This window comes from Oryzias latipes, chromosome 14, assembly GCF_002234675.1.
Source record: "Oryzias latipes chromosome 14, ASM223467v1".
Classification (NCBI taxonomy): Eukaryota; Metazoa; Chordata; class Actinopteri; order Beloniformes; family Adrianichthyidae; genus Oryzias; species Oryzias latipes.
In genome coordinates, this window is record NC_019872.2 from 18,256,041 (window position 1) to 18,282,874 (window position 26,834).

The 26,834-nt window shown below is 36.5% G+C and overlaps 3 protein-coding genes across 4 annotated transcripts in view; 1 reads left to right on the top strand and 2 right to left on the bottom strand.

The window, feature by feature from the left end:
* The window catches only part of LOC101157079 (protocadherin-1), a 124,466-nt gene that overhangs the window by 75,135 nt on the left and 22,497 nt on the right, over positions 1-26,834 (bottom strand). The gene's annotated exons all lie outside the window — the stretch shown is intronic.
* LOC111948624 lies at positions 16,760-19,978 on the bottom strand. Of its 2 annotated transcripts, XM_023962314.1 has the most exons (4): positions 19,775-19,978; positions 19,545-19,658; positions 18,602-18,809; positions 16,760-17,386 (listed from the first exon to the last, which is right to left on the bottom strand). In XM_023962314.1, the coding sequence occupies exons 1-4, from the start codon at positions 19,948-19,950 to the stop codon at positions 16,925-16,927; spliced, it is 960 nt and encodes a 319-aa protein (XP_023818082.1). In that variant the 5' UTR covers positions 19,951-19,978; the 3' UTR covers positions 16,760-16,924. The 2 variants fall into 2 exon arrangements, with proteins under 2 accessions (XP_023818082.1, XP_023818084.1); XM_023962316.1 differs by lacking the exon at positions 19,775-19,978 and having other exon boundaries at positions 19,545-19,663.
* On the top strand, positions 20,217-23,774 carry LOC110016400 (coiled-coil domain-containing protein 106-like). Its single transcript, XM_023962317.1, has 4 exons — positions 20,217-20,319; positions 22,029-22,172; positions 22,291-22,602; positions 23,337-23,774. The coding sequence occupies exons 1-4, from the start codon at positions 20,229-20,231 to the stop codon at positions 23,654-23,656; spliced, it is 867 nt and encodes a 288-aa protein (XP_023818085.1). The 5' UTR covers positions 20,217-20,228; the 3' UTR covers positions 23,657-23,774.

The following is a 26,834-nucleotide window of genomic DNA, read 5'->3' on the forward strand; positions in this document are numbered from 1 at the left end:
CATACTGTTAAGCTTTCAATTAATTTCCCCCTGTTTTTTCCTAATTCCCTTTTTTAATATACTGCCATTTCATTATTACTGTGAGGATCAATAAAGCATTTTAAGATAAAACAGTGGAACCTAAGAAGAAAATGGTGAACCTGTGGGGTATAGTTTAGATAGATGGCTTTTATACTAATCTTTCTATAGTATGCAGAAAATAAAGTATTATGTTTTTCTCCTTGGAAAACTTCATCCTAATTAAAAAAGTTGTTTTACGAAAATAATGCACAATAAAGTAGCCTTATTCATTAATAACCTGTATTTAAGAGAGCTAACACATTTTCCACACTATAGGATTGTATAGGGCACTGCATGAATGGTATTCTTTGAAATACTGTTATATGAGGTACATTAAGCGAGATAAAGAGTCAGAGATAAGTCTGTCAGTAGCTAACTGTGTTTACATTACTAATATGCACAAAAATGTATTGAAAATCTATATTGAAAAACATGGCCACGGCGCTAGCGCCGTTATCATCATCTATCAAAGGAGACGTCAGCGTCTTATTTAACCCATGAAGCGGATAAGGTCTTTACACATGGGAGCGGCTAAGAATGAAGCGATTTGGGGAAATCATGGTTGGTGATTTTACAGAAGAACTGTGGATCCAACAATTCTGCATGACACACTGAACTTTTCATGAGCTGTGTGATGCTGTTGGAGGTTTTGTGGCGACCGCTGTGTAGCGCCCAAAGCAACCAGCTCCTACCAGGTAGCTCATTGTCACTGTTAACTTTCTGACTAATTTAATTCTAAAGAAGTGTTCCCATTGCAGTTTTGCACAATATCTCAATTTCCAAATGCCTCAAAAACCACCTCCTCCAAGCACAAAAACTTTTTTTTTAATGAATGAAAATTGTTTTGCAAAATTGTCGTTCTTTCATTAAACAAATTTATCATTGCAAATCCATTTTGCCGCAATTTAATAATAAATTGAAACGCATCTATTCAGACTTTACTAACTGCATTCACAGTAACAAATTTTTGTTTGCGACACACTACATGATAGCTACATTGGTACATAAAAAAAACGTTTGGACATAAAAAAAACCACAAACAACGTTATTTATTTTTAATTTGTGCACCGGAAATTTAAAACATAACATTTTTTGTGATATTAACATTTAAAATTAGTTTCTAAAATGTAAAACGTCAACAGCATAGTGCTCCTTAACAGAAACAAAAAAAAAAAAAGTCTTGGTGTGAAAACATGAGCTGTATTTTCAATGAGGCTAACAAAGAAACTCAATCATTTAGCACACAACAGTGGTTCCAGCTGCAGCAGATGCATATGGCCTAACTGAAGTGGAAGCTGGACAATTGTCCTACTGTAGGATGCCCTGAAGCTCAAACTGTGCAGTCACGGAAATACCAACGTGCTACAGTAAGCAACAGAAGCCTTCAACAGAATGCCACTCCAGCTGTGCCACCAAACTTTCCTGCAGCTGGAGGCTAAACTCAAGAAACTCAGAAATGTCTTTACCAAATCTTTGCAATTAAATCATTCTTTCCCAATAAACATTTGATATTTTGGATACAAAACCATAAACTCATTTCTAAACTTTAAAGACCACTACAAATAGATTTATCAGATAAATAACATGTAATAATATTATGGTATCAGCGCCCTCTGATCAAAATAGCTTTTTTTTATATCAGCAACTGAGCGCAAGACTTCAAACAGAATAAAAAGGAAGATTTTACCATTCTTGGTGCAAGCGAACCAATTCCAATGGTGTAAAATAGTCAATGTAGCTGTAGAATGAAAGCCAGTTTGAAAAAAAAAAAAGAAAGAAACACGGACAAGTGCCTGAGGGAGTGCTCCAGAAAGACCCGCATCCAAAAGTGAGCCAGATGTCTGCAAAACCCATGATAACTGCAAATAAATAAATGAGCAGATGTGTTACTGAAAACGTCTTTGAGCAGCAAGGGGAGGCATGTTTCAAGCTGATACGTTCATGAGTGAAAATAAAGGCTTAAAAGGACTTCAAGTAATTATTGTCTGCAAGTGTCCTCTTCTAGTTTCTTTTTTATAGAGTCCTTTTGTCATTACAATTGAAAACTGCTGAAATAGCGCTGACCCCAAGCAAAACAGTAACATGAGTCTAACATGTAACTTAAAGATCTCATGTTATTAGTTTATGGATATCACTAAGGTTCAGACATTAAACCCTTTTAGCTTTCAAGTGCTACCATGTGGCATTATGAAGGATGATTTGTCCTGAATTTCTTTTTGAAAAAAGGGTTGTACCCTTGACTGTATAAGAGAACTGGTTCAAGTCACCCCTACACCCTTGTGAAGTAAATCCCATAGACTTGTGTAGAGTAAGGGTACTACAGAGCTATTACTCAAACAGCTATTATTAGTCATTAAATTTGTCAGAATAACTATTCTTGCTCTGCTACCTTTTTAATATGTTCTTGCTAATCCTATTTTTTTTTTCTGGAGTGCAAGTTATTCAAGTTATAAACTGGCCAATCAGATGCCCCAGTGTAAGTATGGGGTCTTACGTTAAATGTTCAATGCGTTTGACAGATTTTCCTCGAGTGCACTTTTAACAGTAGGGATGTGGACTTCAAACAAGCTCACTCCTGATTGACAAGAGTTATTTCCATAGTTGACTTAACCCTTGTGCTATTTTAGATGACCCCACCCTTACATTGACGTGTTCTCCTACCATGACAAAGGTGGATAAAGGTGGAAAGATTTCATGTAATCCATGGACACCAGTGAGGTTCACAAATCATTGAAGAAAAAAGGTTCAGCGCACTGTCTAGTGGGTCTAGATGACCCAACTCCCAATGTTAAAGTGCGTAGGATAGCACAAGGTTAACAGAGATTTAGACCAATAGCTGCTTACTGAAGATTTCTGGTTCCAACATGGTTGCATCCGTATAGCAAAAAAATACTGACTGAATTGACGTCATTTTGTTGGAACTGGAAGCAAGTCATTTTCCGTGGGTGACAACACACTCGGTTCATTTCTTAAATACCGTTAACGAGTTGTACCTAAGTGATTAAGATAAGATTTTTAGATTTTATATCACTAATCACAAAGTATCCAGTAATGCTGAATGAATGAATGTTTTATGAAAAAAAAACTGTCAGGCTTTTGTGAAGACATGAAATAATCTGGTAAAATAAAAGGGATCTGTTATTGCCATAGTGGGGTAAAAAAAAAATATAGCCACTGTCAAGTAGTGTGTCAACAACCAGACATGGTCTTCGTTGTACCCCAATACAAAGCTGGACACCAGAGGAAATCATTTGTAAAGGGTAATGGGCCCAAACATGATTCAAGTGTAACACAACTTAATGAATGCATTGCAAGGTTAAAGCACTGACCTGGAAGACGGATTGGTTTCCGAAAGCCATGGATCCGAAGTAAGAGGAAGCCGTTAGCCTAATTCTTTTAAATCCACAAAGGCATCACCCTTCTCTCAACACTGCATCTTTACCAACTCTATCAAACAAGATTAGTATAGAGGTGTCAGATGATGCTCGCGCAAGCTGAGGTTTCAGACTAACCCGTGAAATATGACAGGCGTGGCTGCTGCAGATGATCTATCTACCATTATTTATGCGATCCCTTGGATTACTAAAGGACAGACAGAGTTTCAGATCCTTTGCTCAGTCGAGTCCACACTGATATTAATTCAGATGTCTGATGTTCCTACAGAAAACTAAAAAGCTCCAAATAAGTTTGATCATTCGAAAGTAGCCAGCGCTTCTAATAAGTTTGTCAAAAGCAGCAAATATTTCATATTTTCCTGAAAGTAGAAGTAGACCCGAGTTTATTAAAGTGTTTTCTAATATTGATGCAGAGCTAATAAAAAGCTCGGTGAGGATGCTTGGCTTCGTGAGATCAACACCACTGAGCACATTATTGGCCAGTGACACAGAATAATCAGTTTAATATTATAAGAAGGCTGCCAGTTATTCTAACCTCCAGAGAGCGGAGCCCACAATAATTCTTGTGGCAAATAATTAGTTTTATCACACAATGACATGGGTCAGCCGTAAGGGCTTGATTATAACAAGAGAACAATATAAGAAAATGTGCGGTTCAGTGGAGCTCTCAAAGGGGATTGCTTCTTCATATCTTGTCAAATTCCAGATGACATTTCATATGACTGCCAACCAGAAACAATCTTCCCCCGTATGAGCTGCTGCTGCCTCAGAGAGTCATTATGTTGAGAACTGAGATTCCACACTGCAATGCTTTTGTCTCCACTAAGTGCTTTGTTTGTACTGACAATCGGTAGAAAGCAAGAAAAGGTAGAAATCACGTTTGAAAATCCGGGCTGTTTATAGAATCTGCTTTGGGGGGAAAAATTGCAACCTCAAAACTACATAAAGACATAAGTTCCCTTGTTTGCTATCAATCTTTACCTATAATTGATTGACGGTCTATATTTCAGGTATATTATTCATCCCATTTTCCATTTGCTTTGGCGAGCTGTTCTCTTAATGGCACTACATAGTGCGGCTGCCAAAAGAAAATGCTGCGGCATACGCGGACATTTCCCTATTTAATTTGCCCCGACTCCAATCTGTAGCATATTGACCATATGTTAAAAAACATAGCATTCTATTTGTTATTCCAATTACATTCAGTACTCTGTATTTTGTTGCTCTGCCTGATGGATTTGCACTCATCTAATGTGTGCAGGGCTCCGCTGCTTAACAGACTCGGAATTTGCATTATAATGATTTAGAACACCACTGCATTTTTATGCTCGTAAACAACAGTGTACTGTAGCTTTTTTTTTCTCTCTCTCTTTTTTCCCCCCTATCATTAAACTGTGAGCATGTTCACAGCTTTCATAGTTCTGTAACAAATTGCTTTTGCTTTTGGACAGGTTTCTAGTTAATACCATGCAACATTTAAGGCAAAAAAAAACAACAATTATATATGGAAAAGTAGGATTACAGATAAATGTGTTTGGATCATAAATGTGTAGGAAGTGTTTTTATATAATTGAGTAATACACAGAACACAGGAACATTCGATTTCACTTTCCTCTATTTTTTTTCATCCTGTCTTTTTTAACCCTTTAATTCTGGAGATGTTTGCTGGCAACACCTTAAAAACATATACTTGATTTATCGAAACTTTTCGACTGTTAACGTAGTTAATTTCAGTGCGAAGAAAAGCGGGTTCAGCTGTGACACTAACCTTTTAAAATTAACCTTTCTCTGCGACAGAATCAGTTTTTTTTTTTTGTTTTTGTCAATTTCTTAAGCATTTTACTATTGTTAAGTGTTGCAGCACAAGGCTGCTTTTCTCAGCTTCAGGATCTGCTGGATTTACGTTAATTTTGTAAACACTCGACATGTTACAGTAATCAAAAGAATGTAAACACTAGAGCTAACGCTTCGGTGTTAAAAAGTTTAATGTACTTACAGACTGCTAATTATTTTTTTTATAGATTTTCTAAGAGTGCCATTCAGGCACAATATACAAAATACACCAATGCAATGGAATCCTTCTAAAATAGGAAGTCAATATTAGACATCTTTAAAAACAATATAACAAAGTACCACTATTAAACTCAAAGTATTTTTATGTGATGAATACGCTGTATTGAGTATCTCAATACTTTGATATTGTCAACCTGTTCTCAAAAATATCAAAATAAACATTTGCAACATCTGAGATCACTGATTTACAGTCTTAATAAAATCTAATGGAGCGTACTACACATCAGACAATGTAATTAACGGTCTAAAACGCAGCATTATGTTGGTTTTAATTTAATAAACTAAACAAACCGCTTGTGCCCCAGCCAACGGAAGTAAAACAAATTAAACATGAAATGTCAGTGGAGCTTCCCATTTTAAAGGAAAATTATTGAAGAAAAAAGAGACTGAAGTTTATTTTACTGAAAAAAATTGTGAAAAAAAAACGTTTTCAATATCTATGGAAAAAATGATGAATAGCTTATAATACAAAAAGAACAAAAATGTTATGAATACGAACGTAAAATCTGAAATAACTGAATTTTCGCATTTAAGATGGTTCAAAGTGAGGTTCTTCTTTCAATCTGTTTTTTTGTTTATTCTGATCTCCCGTTTTAAACGAAGTCAGAAATTATGGTGTCTAAATAATCCGGAACAGATTTTCAGTCTGAATACACCCAAGTGGTCCCTGTTCTGGGACCATTACCCGCTCTCAGACCCATCTTTGGAGGTGGTCTCGGTTCGTTTCCAATTGGACTAATGACAGGCATTTAAAATTGGTCAGCGAAATACGAAGTTTGAATGAACTATCCCGACAAGGACTGCAAGCGCAGGAGTTCCACAAGTTTAGTCACATGGTTTTGTTCATGAGCTTTTGTCGGGAAAGCAAAGTTCCCTTGCCTCTAGTCTGAATACAGACAAAACGCAAGGTTCAGGACTCAATCCAGACAAAATTAAGAGGACCGGATCCTGAATGCATCCTAAATTACAGTAGTGTTAACAAGCACTCCCAGAATCTGATTTTGCTTACTTTGTTTTATTTGAAAACAGAATAAAACAAAAGTCAATAACAACCCAGTCACACTTTGATTTGAAGATGTTAACACATTTCACTGCAAGACATGTTATTTTTTTGGTTTAATTTAAGAACAATTTTTTTCGCAACATAGTAATCTGCAATATTGGGAATATTTGCATCTCCACAACAGATTTTACGCAGGGTCAATAACATTTTAAAGTGCAGAGAAGGATAACAATGAAATTTGATCAAAACGTTATAAAAAAACAACAAAAAAAATTAATCAAGCAAAGAAAAAGATTCTCACAACTGAGACAGTCTCCATGACATTTGAGTAAATGTCACTGATCTATACTTCTACAGTTTATACATTACATATTTGGTATTATTTTTGTGCCACCAGATCTTTAAAAAAAAAAAAAAAGTTAAGTAATATTAAATAGTAATATCTGAAAATCTGCTTGTGATATTTCATATTTTTTACATCCCATTAAATGACTGCATTTTTTTTTACAAAGGAACAACAATAATATTTAAAAAAACTTCTGCTATAAAAAAGTAAGTTGTGCATTTTCAAGACAGTGATTTAGTGAACTTTTATATAAATATTTGTAGTAGTTTATCCAATGGTTGCTTTATACATAGCACTGTAAAACTTCAATATTTTATTGGTATGCCAAATTATTATTGTAATATTATACGATATTGTTCCATGTTTTCAAACCAATACAATCTTAAAGAAGTCATGAGGTTTGCATCTCTAATTAGAGCTGGAAATCTATTTTTAGAGCACTTTTTTGCAATATTTTTGTATTAGTCTTTTGGTTATTGGTGGAAATAAGCAAATGGTAAGCATGAAAACATAACATAATTATTTCTGATTTTGTATACAGGACAAATAAACCCCCAAAGTACTGAGAATAAAAGGAAAGCAGTCAGACAAGTGTCTTAAGGTATTAGGGAGGCTCCTGGGGCTGTATCTTATCAGGTTTCAGTCCAATACACAGGGGATGAAGAAGGGGACAAAAGGAAGCCATGCAATTAATTGTCTTCTCTGCCAGGCATCTCGTTTCAACACTGCACAAGGTCTATTACAGGAGCAAGACAGTCATTAAACCTCAACAATAATCACTGCTGAGCAACACCTTCATCCTCTGTGCAACTTCGGTGGCTCCAAGCTCTCGCTATTCCAATCAACAACTGTAAAAAATTTGAGACAATTTGTTCATTTGTTTAAATTGCATGTTATCTGCAAAAGATGGCATGAAACAAAAGTGGATGAAACACAGGATGAGGTCAACAAATAAACAAGCACAAATAAAGCCCAATGTTTTCTGCAGAACAAAATGGAGCTGGACCTCTTAAGATGCAAACAATTTCAAATACTTCTAAAGCAGCAGAGCAAAACAGAGAATAATGAAGGCAGTAGTGGGAGGCAAGGAAGCGAGTGAGCATCACAGAGAGAACAAAAGCAAAAAAAAAAAAAATGGGACGAGAGAAACTTAAAAAGAGCACGGTAGGTGAAATTGAATAAAACAGAGTTTGGGAAGGCTTAGGAAAGAAAATGATGGGGCAAAGAGGAAACGGCTGGGGGGGGGGGGGGGGGGGGGGGGGGATGGGAGTCTTAGAGGCATGGAAGTGGCAGTTGGGGGGGAAAAGGGATGGTTCATTTGTCACTGTCAGATCAGTTTGTTTCTCCTCCGTAACTGCAAGGGCCAGATCTTGCCCAGAAACCTAGACCTAGATCTTCTTTGTCCCAAAGCCAAGCGCTCATCATCATCCATCCTCCAACCTCTGCCAGCACCTGCCCCCAATCGAGACAGCCCCCTCCCATTCCGCATGCACATAATTCTGTGCGGCTGTGTGAGCATGCTCACTGAGCTTAATTAAATGTATGCCCCAGTAATATTAGGAACATACCGCCTTGGGTAAAATATTCCTTGTAAAGGCATGTCTACAATTTTAAACGAATAAATTATGGGGACACATTTCTTTAACTTTTTTTCCATCCACACCATTATATAAAGGATCAATGTGTTATTAAGACTCAATAGTATGAATACAGAACAGCTGGTTATGGCACAGCTTGCCCACAGCCCCTCTTTCTCCTTTGTGTGGACCTCCTGCAACGAGGTGGAGGCAGCATGCTGATATAGCACTCCTCACTGCATCACAGAAAGAATTCAAGAAAGTTTTATTGGCTCAGTATCTAACCCAACCAGGGCCCTGTAATGAATACCATGGTGGTGCTTCCTCAGTAAAAAATCTCTCAGCTGGAGGTTAGAAAACACTTTCTTTGGCTCAGAAAGTGCATTGTGGATGGCAATCATATTGCATGTTCAGTCTCCAGCCAGTAATGTGTCGAAGCTTCCTTCAGCAAGTGTAATTAACCTGAGCTGTTTGGGGCGTGCAGGTAGGTCTGGAATTACGGCACATAAATATAAGATGTTTCTGCTGCTTGTGCAGTTATCAAGGCCAGCTACTGAATGCTTTAATGCTGATTGATTCCAAACAGACTCCATTCCTTGCATTTGAGTCTCTTTTATTTGCAGCAGTGCAGAAGCTGCTAGAAACGAAAAGCTACAAAATATACATCAGGTTTATTTTTTCCCCGTTAAGCAGCAAATGTCGCTATTCGTATGATATCCCAATGTCAAGAGCTGTAGAAAAGTTCATGGATTCTTTTCTAACATAGTCCCTAAAAAGGAATTTTTGAAAGAAAAAAATTGAAACTTCTTCCATAGTTCAGTCAAGCAAAAAAAAAAAAAAGTTTATATTTCATGATTATCAAAGTAAATGAGCTATTATCTACAAGTTGTATACAAAATTGTGCATTTTTAAATGGACTGATCGTAAAAATTAAGGCATTTCTTCAGGTTTTTAAGAATGGAAATACGTGTGGAAATATAAAAAAAAAAACTGCCAATTAAATGAAAGTTTTTTTAAGAGCTGTAATACAATTTTATGAATGTCAAGGGAAACCTGTTGGACTCTTGATTTCCCCTTCCAGGAAGAGTCTGCACATCCAGCCCCGCCCCAGGCTGACAAACACTGTTTTCATGGGTGAAACGCAGACACACAGCAGATGACGGCTCTAGGTTGACGTCATGAAATGGGCGGCTCCCACACAGAGCAAAAGCCTGAGCATCAGTGATGGAGTCGTCTTACTTCAGAGTAGGAAAAGGAACTCAGGAAAATAACTCATATTTCATTAAAAAAATTGTTCCATAGTTTATCAAAGGTAATACATTATCATGGATTTACTTTATTTACTCTGAAAGGCTTAAGAAGAGCGTGATATTGGCCCAAAGAAAAATGCTATAAAAGAAGATACAGAGCTTCTATTGAATAAAAACAGAATTAAAAAAAAAAAAAAACACAAATTACCTTCATAGTTATATTCTTTAAGCTAGACATAATGACTTTTTTCCCATCAAAACTGTAAGAAAAGTGAATCAAACTTTAAATCTATACTTAAAACGAGGGTTTATGTGTGGTTTCACTAAATTTATAACCCAACATTATATTGATCCCGCTATTATTCAGCTGTTTTTACTTGACATGAATGACCCTTGTTGGTGAAATTAAAATTGACATTGGAGTAACATAGTAATGAGAAATTATGTCATTTGAGTTAATGAGCACCAATAAGCATGGAGTTAAAACTAAAGGTTTTAACCTGAGCAGCCAAGACTATTTTTTTCCCCCCATTTTGTCAAGCCTGCTGCTCTTCCTTCATGTCAGTGAGGAATGACAGTGCTGAGACTGACAGTAAAGCAGAATGTACGGATTCTATGCTGCAGCACATAAAAAACGGCCAGCACCCCTGAGCGCTAACATGTGTCACTGTAACACTGACACATAGCGACATTTACAGTAAACTTTGTTTTCCTGTTGAAATGGAGTAGAAAGGGAGAAAATTGTTGCCACTGCCTTATACTTTATGTATTATTTCAAATTTATTATTTATTACCAGTTATTACCAACAAAAGTAGTGACATTTTTAGGCCTGATTTTCACTTTTATTCGAAGCAAACTCTTGAATTTTAATAACATATTTAAATTTAATTAACTTAGTACAAAAACTTTTGATTGCAATAACAGGGCACCTTCGTTCATTTTCAAAAGTTTTACTTAGCAGAACATATTTGAAGAAATAATTTTTGACCTTTTAATGAAACTGAAATTTGGGTAATTTGTCATTACATGAAGTTCATATAGTAAACTCAATTAATATTTACTTAATGAAGCCATATGCTGAAGCTTAATACTACTCTGTACCATTATCGTTTAACTTTAGTACAAAAAGTACATTTTCAGTTTAAAGTGCTTCTGTTAACTGTCATCACTCTGTCTGAAATGATGTATTTCAAGCGATTCCCAATACAGGCAAAGGAAAAGGTCACTTTTGATTAATAATACACTTTTGGCTTGCACAAAAACACAGACAACCTGTAGAAAGACTTTGAGCTATGACTTTTTCTGCCGCTTTGGGTAAAACTACTCCCCATTTGTAAACCCTGAAATCATTTTTGAAAAGAACTATAGGTTGTTTTAGACAAAAACTTGTGTTATATGGACACTTCTGCAGTCAAATGGATTAAAGACTATCCAACAAACACACCTCACACTTTCTGTATACAGTAAGCCATGGTCCTACCATCTGCAAAAATAAACTCACTAGACTGGATATGCAACAGTAGAGATAGGACAAAGCAGACTGCACTTTTCGAGGAACCTTAAGTCCTTCAGTGTTTGCAGCAGTATTTAACATCTCTGATACATGGAGGAGCAGTATCAGTGCAAGTGATTGTAGTCAGTGGTAAAGGAAGCTCTATTCCAGATTCCTCAGAGAAGCTAAACATCTTCATCTTGTCTGAAAATGTATAATAAACTTGTTTAAAGCCAACAACAAAACTTTCCTGGTTTATGTTCATTCAGAGCTCAGTAAAATGCTTGAAATGTCTTTTCTTGAAGAAGAAAGATTATTTATCAAACAGTTTAATCAATGTGGGGTTCTACAAGGTTCGCTCGGGTCCCGGGGATTCTAACATTGTTTAATTATCCATTATTTAATCATTTCCCATTTTAGTCTCTATTCACTGATAAATAGAAAAAAAAAGTCAGTAACATGACAGAAAATCTGATAGAAGAAATTTGTATTTTTTGTTCCCAAGGTCGCCTCAACAGGACACAAACCAGTGACCTGCTAGTGCCTCTCCCAAGTCTGGCAAATGCGAAGTGGAGTGTCACGAAGAGCATTCAACAAAAAAACAATAGATCAAAGTAGAAGATAGATAAATGAATAGATGAACTAATTAAAATGGTTCATGGTCATATAAGGATTTTCCGAGCATTTTAGCGGCTGTGAGAGATAAAAGATCCCAAACTATCACCACAATCAGACTCCCCTCCACTAACATTCTACCTGCACCCCATAGTGGGGCTGGATAAATCAGGGCCTGTTTGTTCCCACAAATAAATTTTTCTTTTTGTCCTTTTTTTAATGTAAAATTTTGTACTAATAATTAGTCAATTAAAAATAACTTTCTTTTTTCTATTTACATTTATCTTTTTACATATATCCATACATGTATACATCTACAGGCAGCAGCCTGACCCTGGATATCACAGAGCCTTTGTGGCCAAACTCCATCAGATCCTGTGGGACACCGGTAGAAGAGTTCTTCCAGGTCAACCTTGAGAACTAATGTCTTAAGTAAGGCCAATGTCAAGGGGATTTCTTCCAGTGTGAAATGCCTTCTGGCCAAGTGTCCAAATAACACATTCTGGCTTCTCTTGATGTGAGGAGCAACACTTCCTATCCCAAAAGACTGAGTTCTTCACTTTAGAAACTCTTATCAGTCTCCAACATCCAAGATTGTTTTGTTTCTTTTGTTTTATTCATTCCTAACTTGTTTGTTTCACCATTTTAGAACTAGATAAGACTAATTCATGTACTTTTTCAATCTTTATTTTCTATCAATAATGACTTGGCAACAAAGTTGTATCACAAGCCTCCACCCACCCAAACTAGACCCCTTTCATCCAGTGCTGGACAAAAGAATTCTCCCCTTCAAAGACATGAACAGAATCAGTTACAGTGGGAAAAACTGGCAGAGTTTAACCCCCACAAGATGGCTCTGATTTATTGCTGCAAGTGCAAACCAAGCCCTTGCTGTATGTAAAGGGACTGAATAGCCCTAAACAGCAGGCTAAAGAATCCATAACCCTGAACTGCTCTTTTCATGTCTGAACATTCAGGGGAACATGGACAAATGTCTTTTTCAAGATACTAAACACATACAGGAAAGCTGTGCAAACTCCAACACCCATTTAGGACTTCAGTAATAAGGAAAGTGTTGGTCCAATGTTCCATTGCCAGGACAGAACCAAACTTTTCTCCAAAATAAAAAAAATACACCATCAACTGGACTCTCTTTTTCAGTTGGACTGAAAAAGTATCAATAACTTTTAATCGATGTTAAGAAGCAGATTGTCACAACTATATGAAAAAAACTTAAAACTAGGGGTGGGATTATGTCAGGTTGCTTTTCTCCACTTCCTTAAAGCAATTAATTAAACTCTATTTGACAATTGTGATATTTAATGGATTCATTATCACATGTGTGTACTTTATAAAGAAGTGCAAAAATGTCTATATATAAGGTAAAGCAATTAATTGGATAGGATCATAGTTTTTTATTTATTATTTATTTTATAATAAATGTATGAATTATTATAAAACTAAATTTAATATTTCTACATCATTTTATTTTATTTTTCCTTTGATTTTTGTTGCTGTAGTTGCTTTCAATCAATCAATCAATCAATCAATCAATCAATCAATCAATCAATCAATCAATCAATCAATCAATCAATCAATCAATCAATCAATCAATCAATCAATCAATCAATCAATCAAGCAAGCAATCAAGCAAGCAATCAAAACAAAAAAGCAGATATATCAATCGGACAAACCCTTCAATCAAGAAAACAAATCAATCAAAGAATCAGATAAATAAATTATTCAAATCTAATAATAAATCAATCAGACAATCCCATTATTTTAATAAAGATCAAACAAACAAAACAGTATCAAGTCAATCACACCAGCAAATAAAACAAACAACTCAGTCAGTACCAACAAACATTTTTTGTGTAGTTGGAGGCACCATATCGGGATATTGCTGTAGCTAGAAACACGCCTAGAACACTTTAGTTTGCTTTGCAAGACTCTGGCCTTTAACATTTGTACAATGATACAAACATAAGTCAGTCAATCCTCACGGTTTTAACAAACTCCACCCACATCTAAGTACAGCTTTAGCCATCTGTATATAGGTGTCTGTTCTCATCTTGAAGCACTACCTATGATAACAAATAAAAGGAAATGCTATTTTATTATTTATTGGGATAACTTTAAATTTATTGGAACTAAACTGTCAAGATTTCAAGAACATTTTTGTATTTTTCTAGTGATTGTGACAGATCTATCATAGTATTCCAAAATGGGACATGGGTCGTTTGTAAATCATATTACATTACTAAACCATCCCCCAAAATATCTGATGAACAAAGCCCTACAAATACTGGTTCTGTAACTGTCTAAAATACATAACTAATCAAAAACATCTCAATCAACACTGTTTTAATACAAAATCTTTTTAATCAGGCACATTCTGGTGTTTGCTGTTCTTTTTAAAAACCTTACACCAGTCCACGTGCATACACTTGAGGTCCAGGGAATATACTTATTCACTATAAAAGCCATTATTTATAAAGAATAATTGTTGTCTGTAGTCTTGAGTCATTTATAAATACTTTGACCTATGGAAGCAATTTAAGAAAACACAAAAGCTCTGCAGCTACAGTCTCCAGAGGACCAGATATAGAGAATGGAGGGTCATTTGTGTTGCAAATTTACATACTCAGATAATATGTAGTAAACTTGGGTCCTTTCAGGGAGGCCCTAAGCAGTTTTTATTATTTTTTCTTTATAAATCTAGTAATCTGAACATGCCCTCATAAAGCCAGAGAGCTCTTTAATTTCTCACATCAGTTATTATCAGGTGATTTACTCCAATTAAACTGCAGAAGTACCAAGAAAACTGCAAATATTGAAGTAACCACCAGCTGCTGTTCACAGTATTAGAAATATTGCTCAAAAAATAATACATTACTCCTAATTAATTCTTATATTAAATGGTTGCAGTCATGCTGCAGCAGTTCCTTTGTGCACGTTTCACCATTAAATAATGGTGTGGCGAACACAGGGGTTCACCTTTGACTTGATTTAGGATTTAGACTGAAAGTCTCAGTTAAAAATGTGTCTGCTTCTAGAAGATTTGGGTCAGCCTCATCAAACATAATAAGCAGCGCGCTAATCACATGAGAGGCCGAAACCTCGCAGCTGCATGCAATTGTGCCAGTGGAGGGTGGGGAGAGTGGGGTGAGCTCCCATTAACTGGAGAACATGTTCAAGCAGCAGCAACAACATCTCAGCTGGCATCTGTTGATGCTCAGAAGCGCTTAGAAAAAAGTCATATCCTCTCATGACGCTTTCTAGCGCGTGTGGGTTTTCTCGCTGTGACGTTCTGAGCATCTGTCCCCGACTATCAAAGAAATCCAAAATGGGGAAGAGCGACATTATAATGACATGCTTGAAATATGCAAAACCAGTCTGGTGACCACATCTGTCTTCCGAACGCTGAGGGAAAACACATCCTTTCAGTGACAAATCAAATAAGTCTATAGCATCTGCAACTGTGCACCTTCGTGGCTGACTGGCCTTGAAGGTGTCTGTGGACCAGAGCACTTCCTTAATGGATCTTAATGGGTTTTATGGTGCTCTACAGGCTTCTAATGGGGTACTGAGTCTGATGGGGATGCCGGCCTCTGCCCCCCCGGGTCCTGTCTAGGTTCCTAAAGTGACCTGAGGAGAATAATACATAATGTCTTGCTGTAATGTCTAGCTGTTTTGTCAAAGTAAGAGTTAAAACAAAGTGAAGACTCTTGTGATGTGTTTGTTGGAGAGTGGAACAAGGGGTAAGAATCCATAAGGGCAAAATAAAAAATATAAAAAAAAAAAAACATGGGAGTTGGTTGGAAAAAATAAAGGCCACGGTATATTATTGAGGGACACTTTGGTGCTAAGCTGCTTATTGATAAAAGCACTAATCTGCCTGGCAGAAGGTAAGATGGCTGGGTTGTGTGGTGATATCATATTTTAGCTACAGGCAATGCCATCAGGGAGCTGAGCCCCCACACAGCTTTACCTAAAGGAGATTTTTTTTCCCCCCAATAATTTCATTTATTGGTAACGCTTTATAATAGGTGTCCTTAATAAACTATTTATAAGACATTAACAAGCACTTTTAATGTTGTAGTAAGCTGCTTATAAAGACATTTATTAGCAGTTGTAAATGTCTTACAACTGACTCACAAGTTCAAATAAGCTGCTTATAAACACATTAAAGGACTCATTAATAAACTATTTATAAGACATGAACAAGCACTAGAAAGGTTGTATTAAGCTGCTTATAAACACATTTATAAGCAGTTGTAATTGTCCTTAATAAACTATTTATAAGACATTAACAAGAACTTTTAATGTTGTATTAAGCTGCTTATAAAGATATCTATTAGCAGTTGTAAATTTCTTACAACTGACTTACAAGTTCAAATAAGAGACTTATAAACACAGTAAAAGACTCATTAATAAACTATTTATAAGACATGAACAAGCACTAGTAATGTTGTATTAAGCTGCTTATAAAGACATCTATTAATCCTTCATAAAATGCCTTATGAGATAATAACAGTGCTGCTATTAACAGTTTATTAAGTGTTTTGCAGCCCCCCAATCTAAAGCGTGATCAAATAGGGGTTCATATTCACAAGCCATTTATAAACTGCTTGTATGGGATTAATAAATATATTTACAGTGTTCTTATTAACAGTTTATTAAGTGTTTTGCAGCCCCCCAATCTAAAGCGTGATCAAATAGGGGTTCATATTCACAAGCCATTTATAAACTGCTTGTATGGGATTAATAAATATATTTACAGGTCCCATGTTAAGTGGACTTACATTTTCTTAAGTCCAGCTGCTATGACTTAACCTCAAAACTACACCACCTGGATAAATGAGAACCTTTACTGACAGTTTGAGTGTTTTGCAGCCTCCTAAAGTGTGGGCTATGTTTTGCCACAAACAAAAGCAAAGTACAGAATATGAAAAATGCCCTTTATAACATTAACCAAAGCCACAAACATATAACAACTCTAACACATCACAACAACATTGTGGATAACATTTTAAACTTTCAACAAACTTTAAAAAAAAAAAAAAAATCAATATCCGCCCTTCCTACATTACAAAAAAAACATTAAGTGGATCAATTGTACTTTTTCTTAATGTCGTGTAGTAACCGTCCAAGTGGACCACTGTGATATTTTTTTGCAAGCCATTCATTCCATTCAATCAAACAGAGGTGATCACGTAGCATATCTTCAGTTTGATTCCCCCGAAGCCTCCATACTTGCTCTTTATAGGTCCGCCATGCCCTTTCTATATGTTGTGTGTGAGCACCGTTCTGTGGATTTACGTAAAACTGACTGTGATTAACAGTGAAGTGTTTGTACCCAAGAGCAGGAAGGATGCGATATGCTCGCCACTCATCACTCATAATAGTGGACCCGGGTTTCACGTGGCGGGCAATGAGTGGTACAAGTTCTCTGCGAGTACGTTTCTTCACAAGTCTCAAAACTGGCTTTCCACTCCTCTGCCCCTGGACTCCTAGCATACCAAAAACCCACATCTTTCTCTTCCATGCTCCCGCCATTCTTCCTTTCCCATACTGTTTAAAAAAATGAAAGAAAAGGATTAACACAAAAACAGTAAACACAAAAATTTTAGGCTTATGATTTTTTTTAATGTAAAAAAAGATGACTGACTAATGGTGCAAGAATAAATATTCTGAGATTTTCATTATATGGACACCTACTGTATTGGATCAAGAATTGGTGATAAATTATACTTCTTTTAATATTACACACTGGTTATTAACAACTACTTGCAAAATTACAAAAACATTACATGTGTACGTATTGAAAAATGTAACAGAAAACATCTTTTAAAAAATAGAAAGTGACTATTTGCAGGCAATTTTCAAAATAAGATGAAACCTTAACCCCTTTCCCTTCCCAGATGAAGGGGTTAAGGTTAAGATTACGAGTTAGGGTTAAACCAAGTGATTCCTGACTGCAGATGTTTCTGCAGCTCACCGCTCCTCCAGGAGAGCACATTTCACACACCTATGTACGTTACAGCTAATGGGACTTTAACTTTATGTTTAACGTTAAATACTTGCAGCCAACAACAACATTCAGCCACTTAAAATACATGCAGGCAACACACTGATGCGCACCTTGGCTGCACATTTTACGTGTGGCCAATATAAATTTCCATCACTTTTTTGTGCTGGTTGCACCATATGTGAAAGTTAGTATTTGATGATTATTATACCCCAAATACTATTTTGAATGAATGCTGTTTGTATGACAGTTGTTATTTCCAAACACAAATGCCTTTGCTTGTTTCAGTATAGATGTCTTTCTTTGGGGCTTTTTTTAAAGGCTGATGTTATTCATACATATTTATGTGAGTTCAAGCACAAAAACTGATGGAAATTCACATTAGCCACACGTAATTCGTGCAACCAAGATGCACATTTCTACATGCCAGCATTTATTTTAAGTGCGTCCAAGGCTGGATTTTGTTGATGGTTGCATGCTTTTGAAGTTAAAGTCAAAGTTATATTAGCTGTTACACACCCTAAGTGTGTGAAATTTACTCTTATAGTTGACCCATCTCCTGGGGGAGAGGTGAGTTGCAGAAACAGCTGTGCTTGGAAACCACGTGGTGAATTAATCTGACCCTTATCCTAACCGTAGCCCAAAACCCTCTTCTGGGTTCATGCAGCCAAGAAAAACTTTCAGCACTGGTCACACGTATTTAGAAATTTATGTGCGAATAGTCACTTTCTGTGTATTCTATGCTGCCTTCTGCTTACCTTTCTTTTATGTCGGAAGTGACTCTCATCAATCACAACAAATTCATGTCGTCCACCAATGATTTGTCCCTTGTGTCGCCTCATTCTTTTAACAGCAGTAATGCAGACCTGGCGTAGTTTTTTTGCCATTTTTGTGAGAGTGGTAGAACTTGCTGCTATGTTATCTGCTATCATATCAATCTGCCGTAGACGCAAACCTTGGGAAAATCTGAAGAAGAGAAAACAAGTACAACCTCAGACAATTAATGTTTTTATGTCAAACAAGCTCAAATTGCCTTAAAGACACACTCCAATAAACATCTTTGTTGTGTGTTTTTAACATGTTCTTGTAGAATTTTTCTCATGCTGAAGGACTTTTAGAAAATAATTTAAAATTAAAATTTAATGACTTTCTTTATTCAAATTGTGATGGATCAGGAACAGACCAAAACTTGTGGTTTAAATTTTTTTAAACCAGCAAAAATTTATTTTTAATTTATTTAGCATTTGGCATTTCTCTGAGAAAACTTGTACATTAATACCTTTATGTATTAAATACAAAGTATGAATTTAAAAAATCAATACTTTACTACTTTGGTATTAATACATAGATGTATTAGTATGTGAAATTAGTTAATATCAAAAAATATATTAAAATATTTTTCTAGCTGCCATACCAAATTAATTTCTTATGTTAGATTAATGTAATTCAATTTTATGATATTTTATTCAGTTATTATTTTTTTCTTTTTTGCATGCTTGCTCCTACGCCAAAAGCATACTTTATGTAACATATTGGTACAACCTTTGAACATCTTTAAACCTAAACAAAAGAAAGGTCAACAAAATGTACAAGAGCAGTTTAATCAATGGAACGTGTATGAAGCTGAAGAGTTTCCTGGTTTTATGTGTACCACCTTAAAAAGCAATGATGTGAATATCATAGTTGGAGACAGTCACATACCTGTATATGAACTGCATCCATTCAAAAAGGGATATTTTTGAACGCTGGAATAGAGACTTGTGTCGAATCGATTTCACCCTTTTTTTTCCTCTATGCACAGCACGCTGACATTTCCTGCAAAGTCAAATTATATCAACTTAATCGGCTTCAACCAAAATTTCCAACACAACATTTTTCTTTTAATAACTGCAGCCATTATGTACTGAAAAAACAACAACAATCATACTTACCAAGCATAATGGTCTTTTGTCTTCCATTTTTTCAATTTCATTCGCTTGTGACAGATGCTGCATTTCATTTCCCTTCTTAAAAGATGATTTTTTTGCATCCATTTGATCAGTTTTAAGGCTTTTCTTTTAGATTTGCCCGCAAAAATGAGCCTCCGCAGTCTGGTAACTAAGGTCATTTCTTACGTTAATAAAAGCGCCTTCCTGAGTTTCATACAACCAGTTTGAATTTATTGCCGCCAGTCTTTTGCCGCCAATTTTAATCTCCAATCATTATCGACAACTTTGATCCCCCCACTACGAAACGGACTGTCGTACAAATTAAACGCTACTGGATTGGTTGCTTACATTTTCTTAGTGCGCAGGCCCAGCTTTTGTTCAATCGTTGCTAAGCTTAGTAAGAGTTTGCTGCTCGCTATAGTTATCCACTGTGTCTGTCCCACAAGTCCGAAGCCGCATGTACACCCGCTCTGGAGCTGGAAGGGCTAAGTCGCCCGAGCTGAAGAAAAGTATGAAGAGGAAGCAAACAGATGAAGCACGTCTCCCTGGTAAGCTACAAACAAATATGTCAAGTCCTTCTCTGAAGACCTAAAATAGCTGAATCGTGTTTTAATTATATTTTGTCAAATAACTCAAAATGGGTCAGTCCATTAATATTTATTTTGTTTATGACGTGTTATTAGGGGTGTAACGGTACACGTAGTTGGACCGAAACGTTTCGGTACGGCACTTTCGGTTCGGTTCACGTTCGTACCGTTTCCGTTTGTTTATTTTTTCCCCGCAAATGTATTAACTTTGCGTTGAGGCGGAACTAATGTTATTCGTGGTATTCCACCGAGACTCTCACTGGTTTCTGCACTCGCGCGCCTGTAGGAAAGGGGGCGGGGGGGGGGGGGGGGGGCAGAGGTTGTCGCGCGCAGCGCAACAGTTTCTGTGACCGCGCGTTTAGTTTGTGTAGCTCAGTTATGGAGAACTGCAATAAGTCCACACGGGTAAGTGAACCCCGAAGGAAGATCCGCCTTCCACGGCCAAAAACGTCATTGCACTTCAGCTTCAACAGCTATCAGGTGATGGAGGTGACAGTGCGCATGTCCACAGGATCAGGATGGCTAATGCTTAGCTTACGCTCTCCTGTGGGGAATGCTCTGTTGTGTTGACATCGTTACTCAAAGATAGTGTATGCCACAGAATAGATCTGTTAATGCTCTTAAAACGGCATGACCCGACTGTTTCAGTCTACAAGAAAATAAATGTGCAAGTTAATTTTTCATGCCAGTATTAATTATTCAAAGTTTTTAGTTCCTGGCAGCTAATAGTTTTTCTTATTTTATTAAGCAGATCCCCTAGAGAGGTCAATTTTATTTATTCTTATATAAAACCAATAAATGCATTTTGCAAGAAATTATTTTCTGGCTTTTTGTACAGTAAAAATACCAAAATATATGAATTAAAGCTTTATTAATCTCCCAAGGGAGAAAAACACACACAATAAATAACAATAAGATAATACTTTATAAAATATCAGTTCATATCAGGCAGATTTGTTAAACATCAGTACCAAACCGAAACGTATCGAACCGAGCCCCAAGAAACTCTGAATCAAACCGAAATGAGATTTTAGCGTATCGTTACACCCCTAACGGTTATGCTGCTTTCAGACAGACGTATTTTCACATTGGAGCGTTTAAACCAGTGGCGATTTCTTTAAGACTGCAAGGGAAGCTCGGCTTCCCATATAATGTCACAAAATTAATGGTGAAATATGTACTATTGTATTAACATTTCACTAACCCTAACCCTCCCATCGCGGATTTCTCAAGTTCAGTCGAAATAAAAACTGCTGCAGCACGCACTTCTAGCAGGCTAAGACAACGTCACGGTATTCGGACCTTTTGATTGGACATAAGTTTCAGGAAGTCACACGCAGCCTTGTCCAGTTTGACACAGAGCTGCGGAGCACTTTCTGATGTGTCCTAGTTAAAAACAAAGCTGACTGCAATGTACGCCATGGAGGATTTTTTAGGAAAATCTCCCACTTATCTTGACTTCCTTCATCGTAAAAATCTGAGTGAGATCGTGAAGCAGTCATACAGATTTGTGTGTTTGGCGCTGACCATCCCTTAAAAATTGTACCATAAGAATGTTACTTAATATTTGCAAAACACAAAATGTATTCTTCAAAATGTTGTTTTAATGTTGTCTACCAATCCCAAATAGTCTTTTAAATGATAAACTTTTATTTTTTTCCCCCTAACAGATCAGGCTGAAGTGTCACCTACTGCCCAGCTTGTAACAAAACAACAGCAACAACAAATCAAAAAGCTGACAGAAAAAATTCAGAGGCAGGAGGAGCTCATCAAAGAGCTGTCAGCAGAAAAAGATTTTCTGAAAGAACAGCTAGGTATGTGCAAGCAACACCACATACTACAAGTAGTGTTGTTGCCTTTTCTTAATAAAAGTAGTAGCTTAAAAATTACACTGTGCTTTTGGGTTGCAACAATTATATTTTTGTTCTGCAGCAAAACATCCTCCACAAGCCTCCACAAATGACATAATGCTGCATGGGAAACAACAAAAAACTTCCCAAGTTCAGTCAAGTTCATCTGCAAGTACATCAAGCAGTTCTTCAGACTCGAGTGACTCTTCATGCAGCAATTCTTCATCTGACTCTTCGTCTGAGTCTTCATCTTCAGATGAAGAGAAGAAGAAGAAGAAGAAGAAGAAGAAGAAGAAGAATGGAAAGAAGAAGAAGGGAACACCAAAAAAGAAGAAAAAAAGAGGCAAGAGTGGAAAGAAGAGACAAATCAAAGCCCGCAAACATGTCAGAAGAGGTAACTTCAGATTTTCAATTTTTCTTGAGAAATAATTGCTATGGTGTGTCCCCTTACAGAGAGGTAATAACATAGACAGAAACCCAAATGTGACAGGTATAGATAGTTAACATATAAAAATGATGAGATGTGTATTCCATTAAAGGGTAACACAACAGGACAGTTGGAGACTCCACTCCCAGCCCGGATTTAAAAAATGGGGAAAAAAAGTGGCGGGGCGAGGGTTGGTTACACTCACACTGCCTATTTAGTATGGGGAGTGATACTGACCTCAGCAATGCCCAACAGTGGGGCTGCTTGCACAGCTGAGGGTTTGCAGAACCATGTATGAGTGATAAAATGAAGCTAACATAGTAGCAAAGAATCCTGAGTGAAAGTTCATTCCAAATCCCATCACCAGGACAGAGTTTTCTGGATTAAATGACAATTACACTTAACAACTGTTGTCTAACTTTCACGTCCGACCGTTACACAATCTAAGATGGGCAGGGCTTTTATATGCTGGAGATGTAAAGTATGACACGAATGCTCTGAATTGACATGGGACATAGACATAAATAGACCAATCGTAAAATTCAACTTTAGTACCTTGTTTTAACCTCTAGGGGGCAGCACACAGAGAGTTTTAGACCATCAAATCAGGAACATATATGTTTGATAATTAATATATGTCATGCAAACATGCAGAGTACACAATTTCAAAACATTGCTTGACCATCCTTTCTATGTTTCAGCACGTGTCCCAGATGAGGTGGTGGAGCGTTACAGAAAGGTCCTCAAGGCCTTCAACAAAGGACAAACATTAACTGCAGCATTCAGAAAAGTGGGAGTAGATCGGAACACCGTTGTGTGCAGTGCTGCGGTGGCAGAACTTGCCATTGCAGCCCCACAGAAGTACTCCGAGCTAAAACAGTTTCACAATCCCAAAAAGAAACTTAGCGACTTTACAAAAGCTTGCATCGACACAATTGATGCAAATTCACAAATTGAAGACACAATCAACACTTTTAAAAAAAGTGGACAGTTACTGCCCCTTGGGAAGGGCAGATATTGATTTTTTTTTTTTTAAAGTTTGTTGAAAGTTTAAAATGTTATCCACAATGTTGTTGTGATGTGTTAGAGTTGTTATATGTTTGTGGCTTTGGTTAATGTTATAAAGGGCATTTTTCATATTCTGTACTTTGCTTTTGTTTGTGGCAAAACATAGCCCACACTTTAGGAGGCTGCAAAACACTCAAACTGTCAGTAAAGGTTCTCATTTATCCAGGTGGTGTAGTTTTGAGGTTAAGTCATAGCAGCTGGACTTAAGAAAATGTAAGTCCACTTAACATGGGACCTGTAAATATATTTATTAATCCCATACAAGCAGTTTATAAATGGCTTGTGAATATGAACCCCTATTTGATCACGCTTTAGATTGGGGGGCTGCAAAACACTTAATAAACTGTTAATAAGAACACTGTAAATATATTTATTAATCCCATACAAGCAGTTTATAAATGGCTTGTGAATATGAACCCCTATTTGATCACGCTTTAGATTGGGGGGCTGCAAAACACTTAATAAACTGTTAATAGCAGCACTGTTATTATCTCATAAGGCATTTTATGAAGGATTAATAGATGTCTTTATAAGCAGCTTAATACAACATTACTAGTGCTTGTTCATGTCTTATAAATAGTTTATTAATGAGTCTTTTACTGTGTTTATAAGTCTCTTATTTGAACTTGTAAGTCAGTTGTAAGAAATTTACAACTGCTAATAGATATCTTTATAAGCAGCTTAATACAACATTAAAAGTTCTTGTTAATGTCTTATAAATAGTTTATTAAGGACAATTACAACTGCTTATAAATGTGTTTATAAGCAGCTTAATACAACCTTTCTAGTGCTTGTTCATGTCTTATAAATAGTTTATTAATGAGTCCTTTAATGTGTTTATAAGCAGCTTATTTGAACTTGTGAGTCAGTTGTAAGACATTTACAACTGCTAATAAATGTCTTTATAAGCAGCTTACTACAACATTAAAAGTGCTTGTTAATGTCTTATAAATAGTTTATTAAGGACACCTATTATAAAGCGTTACCCATTTATTTTAAAGAAACCACAGATTGTGGTTGCGTCATGTAGCCAAACGTATATGAACCTGTGGAAAAATGAAAACGACTCATTGAAAACCACTGACATTTTATCAAAACGTGATCGATACTTAGAGACCATCACTTTTAAATAACTGAGCATCATTTTAATAATTTTCCTTCTGCATCAAGAAGCAACTCAGCAGAGCTGGAGGGCTTGAGCTTAGCAGGACCAGCAGTGCAGAAGGTTCAGTTACAATCGTACAGAAATGTATTCCCAGATCTACAAGCCCTTAAAATACTGTAATGTTACATTATTAAACACAATTTCCCTATTAACTACACTAAAGCCTGCATTATGAATAAAATAGTTTTTCCTTTTAAATGACAATATTACGCATTTAATTTATACACGGACAATGATATTTGCAGATAATAGATTGAGATTTTCAACACTCATTCATATATATTTTTAACGATCTGTTCGGATGTTTCTTTTATGAGGAGGACCTTACCTCTCAGTAACACCAACTAAATCTGCCAAAACAACACAATGTATGCCTGAGTCAGAACTGCCCCTATGGGTGAATACAAACTGGCTTTGGGTGAAAAATGGGCTAACCTGTTTTAGGGCACGCAGGTATGAGATTTTTAGATCTTATGGCTATGTCACACAGCCTCTACGTACATTTTTTTGCATATTGGATTGATGAGAATTGGTCATACAACGTGAAAATATGTGGAAAAAGTGAGAAAAGTTGTGGTTTTAATTGTCATAGATGTACCACGAATGAAACACGCTAAAACCAAGGAAGAAGTACGAAAAACCACTGACACATCACATAAATCAGTGTAGAACATGAACTGTGTGGGATTATTGGACTGTTTATATGCAATTCATTAGTGACTCTATTACATAATTTAAATTTGATATGTGTGCCATATACATGCATGAATAGTTTTTAGACATACGCGGAACAGTCGTGAAAAGCCACAAATTCGCGAATGCATCTTGCAAAAATCCCCATTGTATAAGATTTACATAACTTTTGTGTATAAACTACGTAAAATGTGTGAAAACTGAGTAATTCTCAAGCAAATATCTTTACAAATAGATTTACCACACAGAAAACCATGGTACATTCCATATTTAAGGAAGGTGGCACCACGAACCTCAAGGAAACCGGAAGACACACCAGTGCTCCCCTTAAGACATGGCCGCTCCCCTCTATGACCTTCTACTGGCCCGGACAACCCAAAAACCTGCAGCACTTGTACGGATCAACCCCCCCCCCCCCCCCCCCCCCCCATATGGGTGCATGTGACTAACCCTTAGATGGTGGAGCATATTGACAAGTCCAAATTCAGACCTTGGTATAAGTGTCAATACTTTAGGAATTTTGTCTTTGCAGCTGGGCTTAAATACGATATAAGAGTGCAGAAACTGATAACTCAGGTGTTAACTTGTGATAACTAATGTCAATTCTTCACCAACGCTTCCTCCAAATCTCAATCTCAAAGAGGCAAATCTGACACCTCAGTCCAAGACTAAGGCACAAAGGAAATCAATCCTTAATTCATTCCTTACAACGACCTGATAATTGAAGCCATTTGCAATTCTGAGGTCTTTTCTACCCTCTAACATGTTTATCATTTGTCTGCTTAGATGGTTCAATCAGGAGCATCCTGGATAGATTTGTTTCCATCTGAAACACCTTAAAACTTTTGTTTTATTATTATTATTTTTTTCCCACTGGCTTTCTGAAGGCTGAATACGTGTTTAAAAGTGTTTGCTTAAACAAGTAATTTACGACAATTTCTTATAAAACTTTTTTTCATCATTTTACAAGTTTTGCATATTAAAACTTTTTTAATGCGCAATGCAGCAAATATATAGTAGGAAAGACTGTAGAAGTATCTGTTTAAGACCCGCTCTGATCATATTTTGCTCTCTTGTAAAATATTTCTGAGAGGTCTTTTGTTGATGATTATGTCATTTTTTGCCAAAACTAAACTTGTGTAAATTTCTAGGACAGCAGTTCATTAGAAATGTGCCTCTGGGTTATGGGCAGGAAGATTCGCCAAGAGGCAACCCTGCACCCCTTTGCTGAGGGCTCTCTGTTTACACACTCACCTGCTAGCTCACAGCCCCT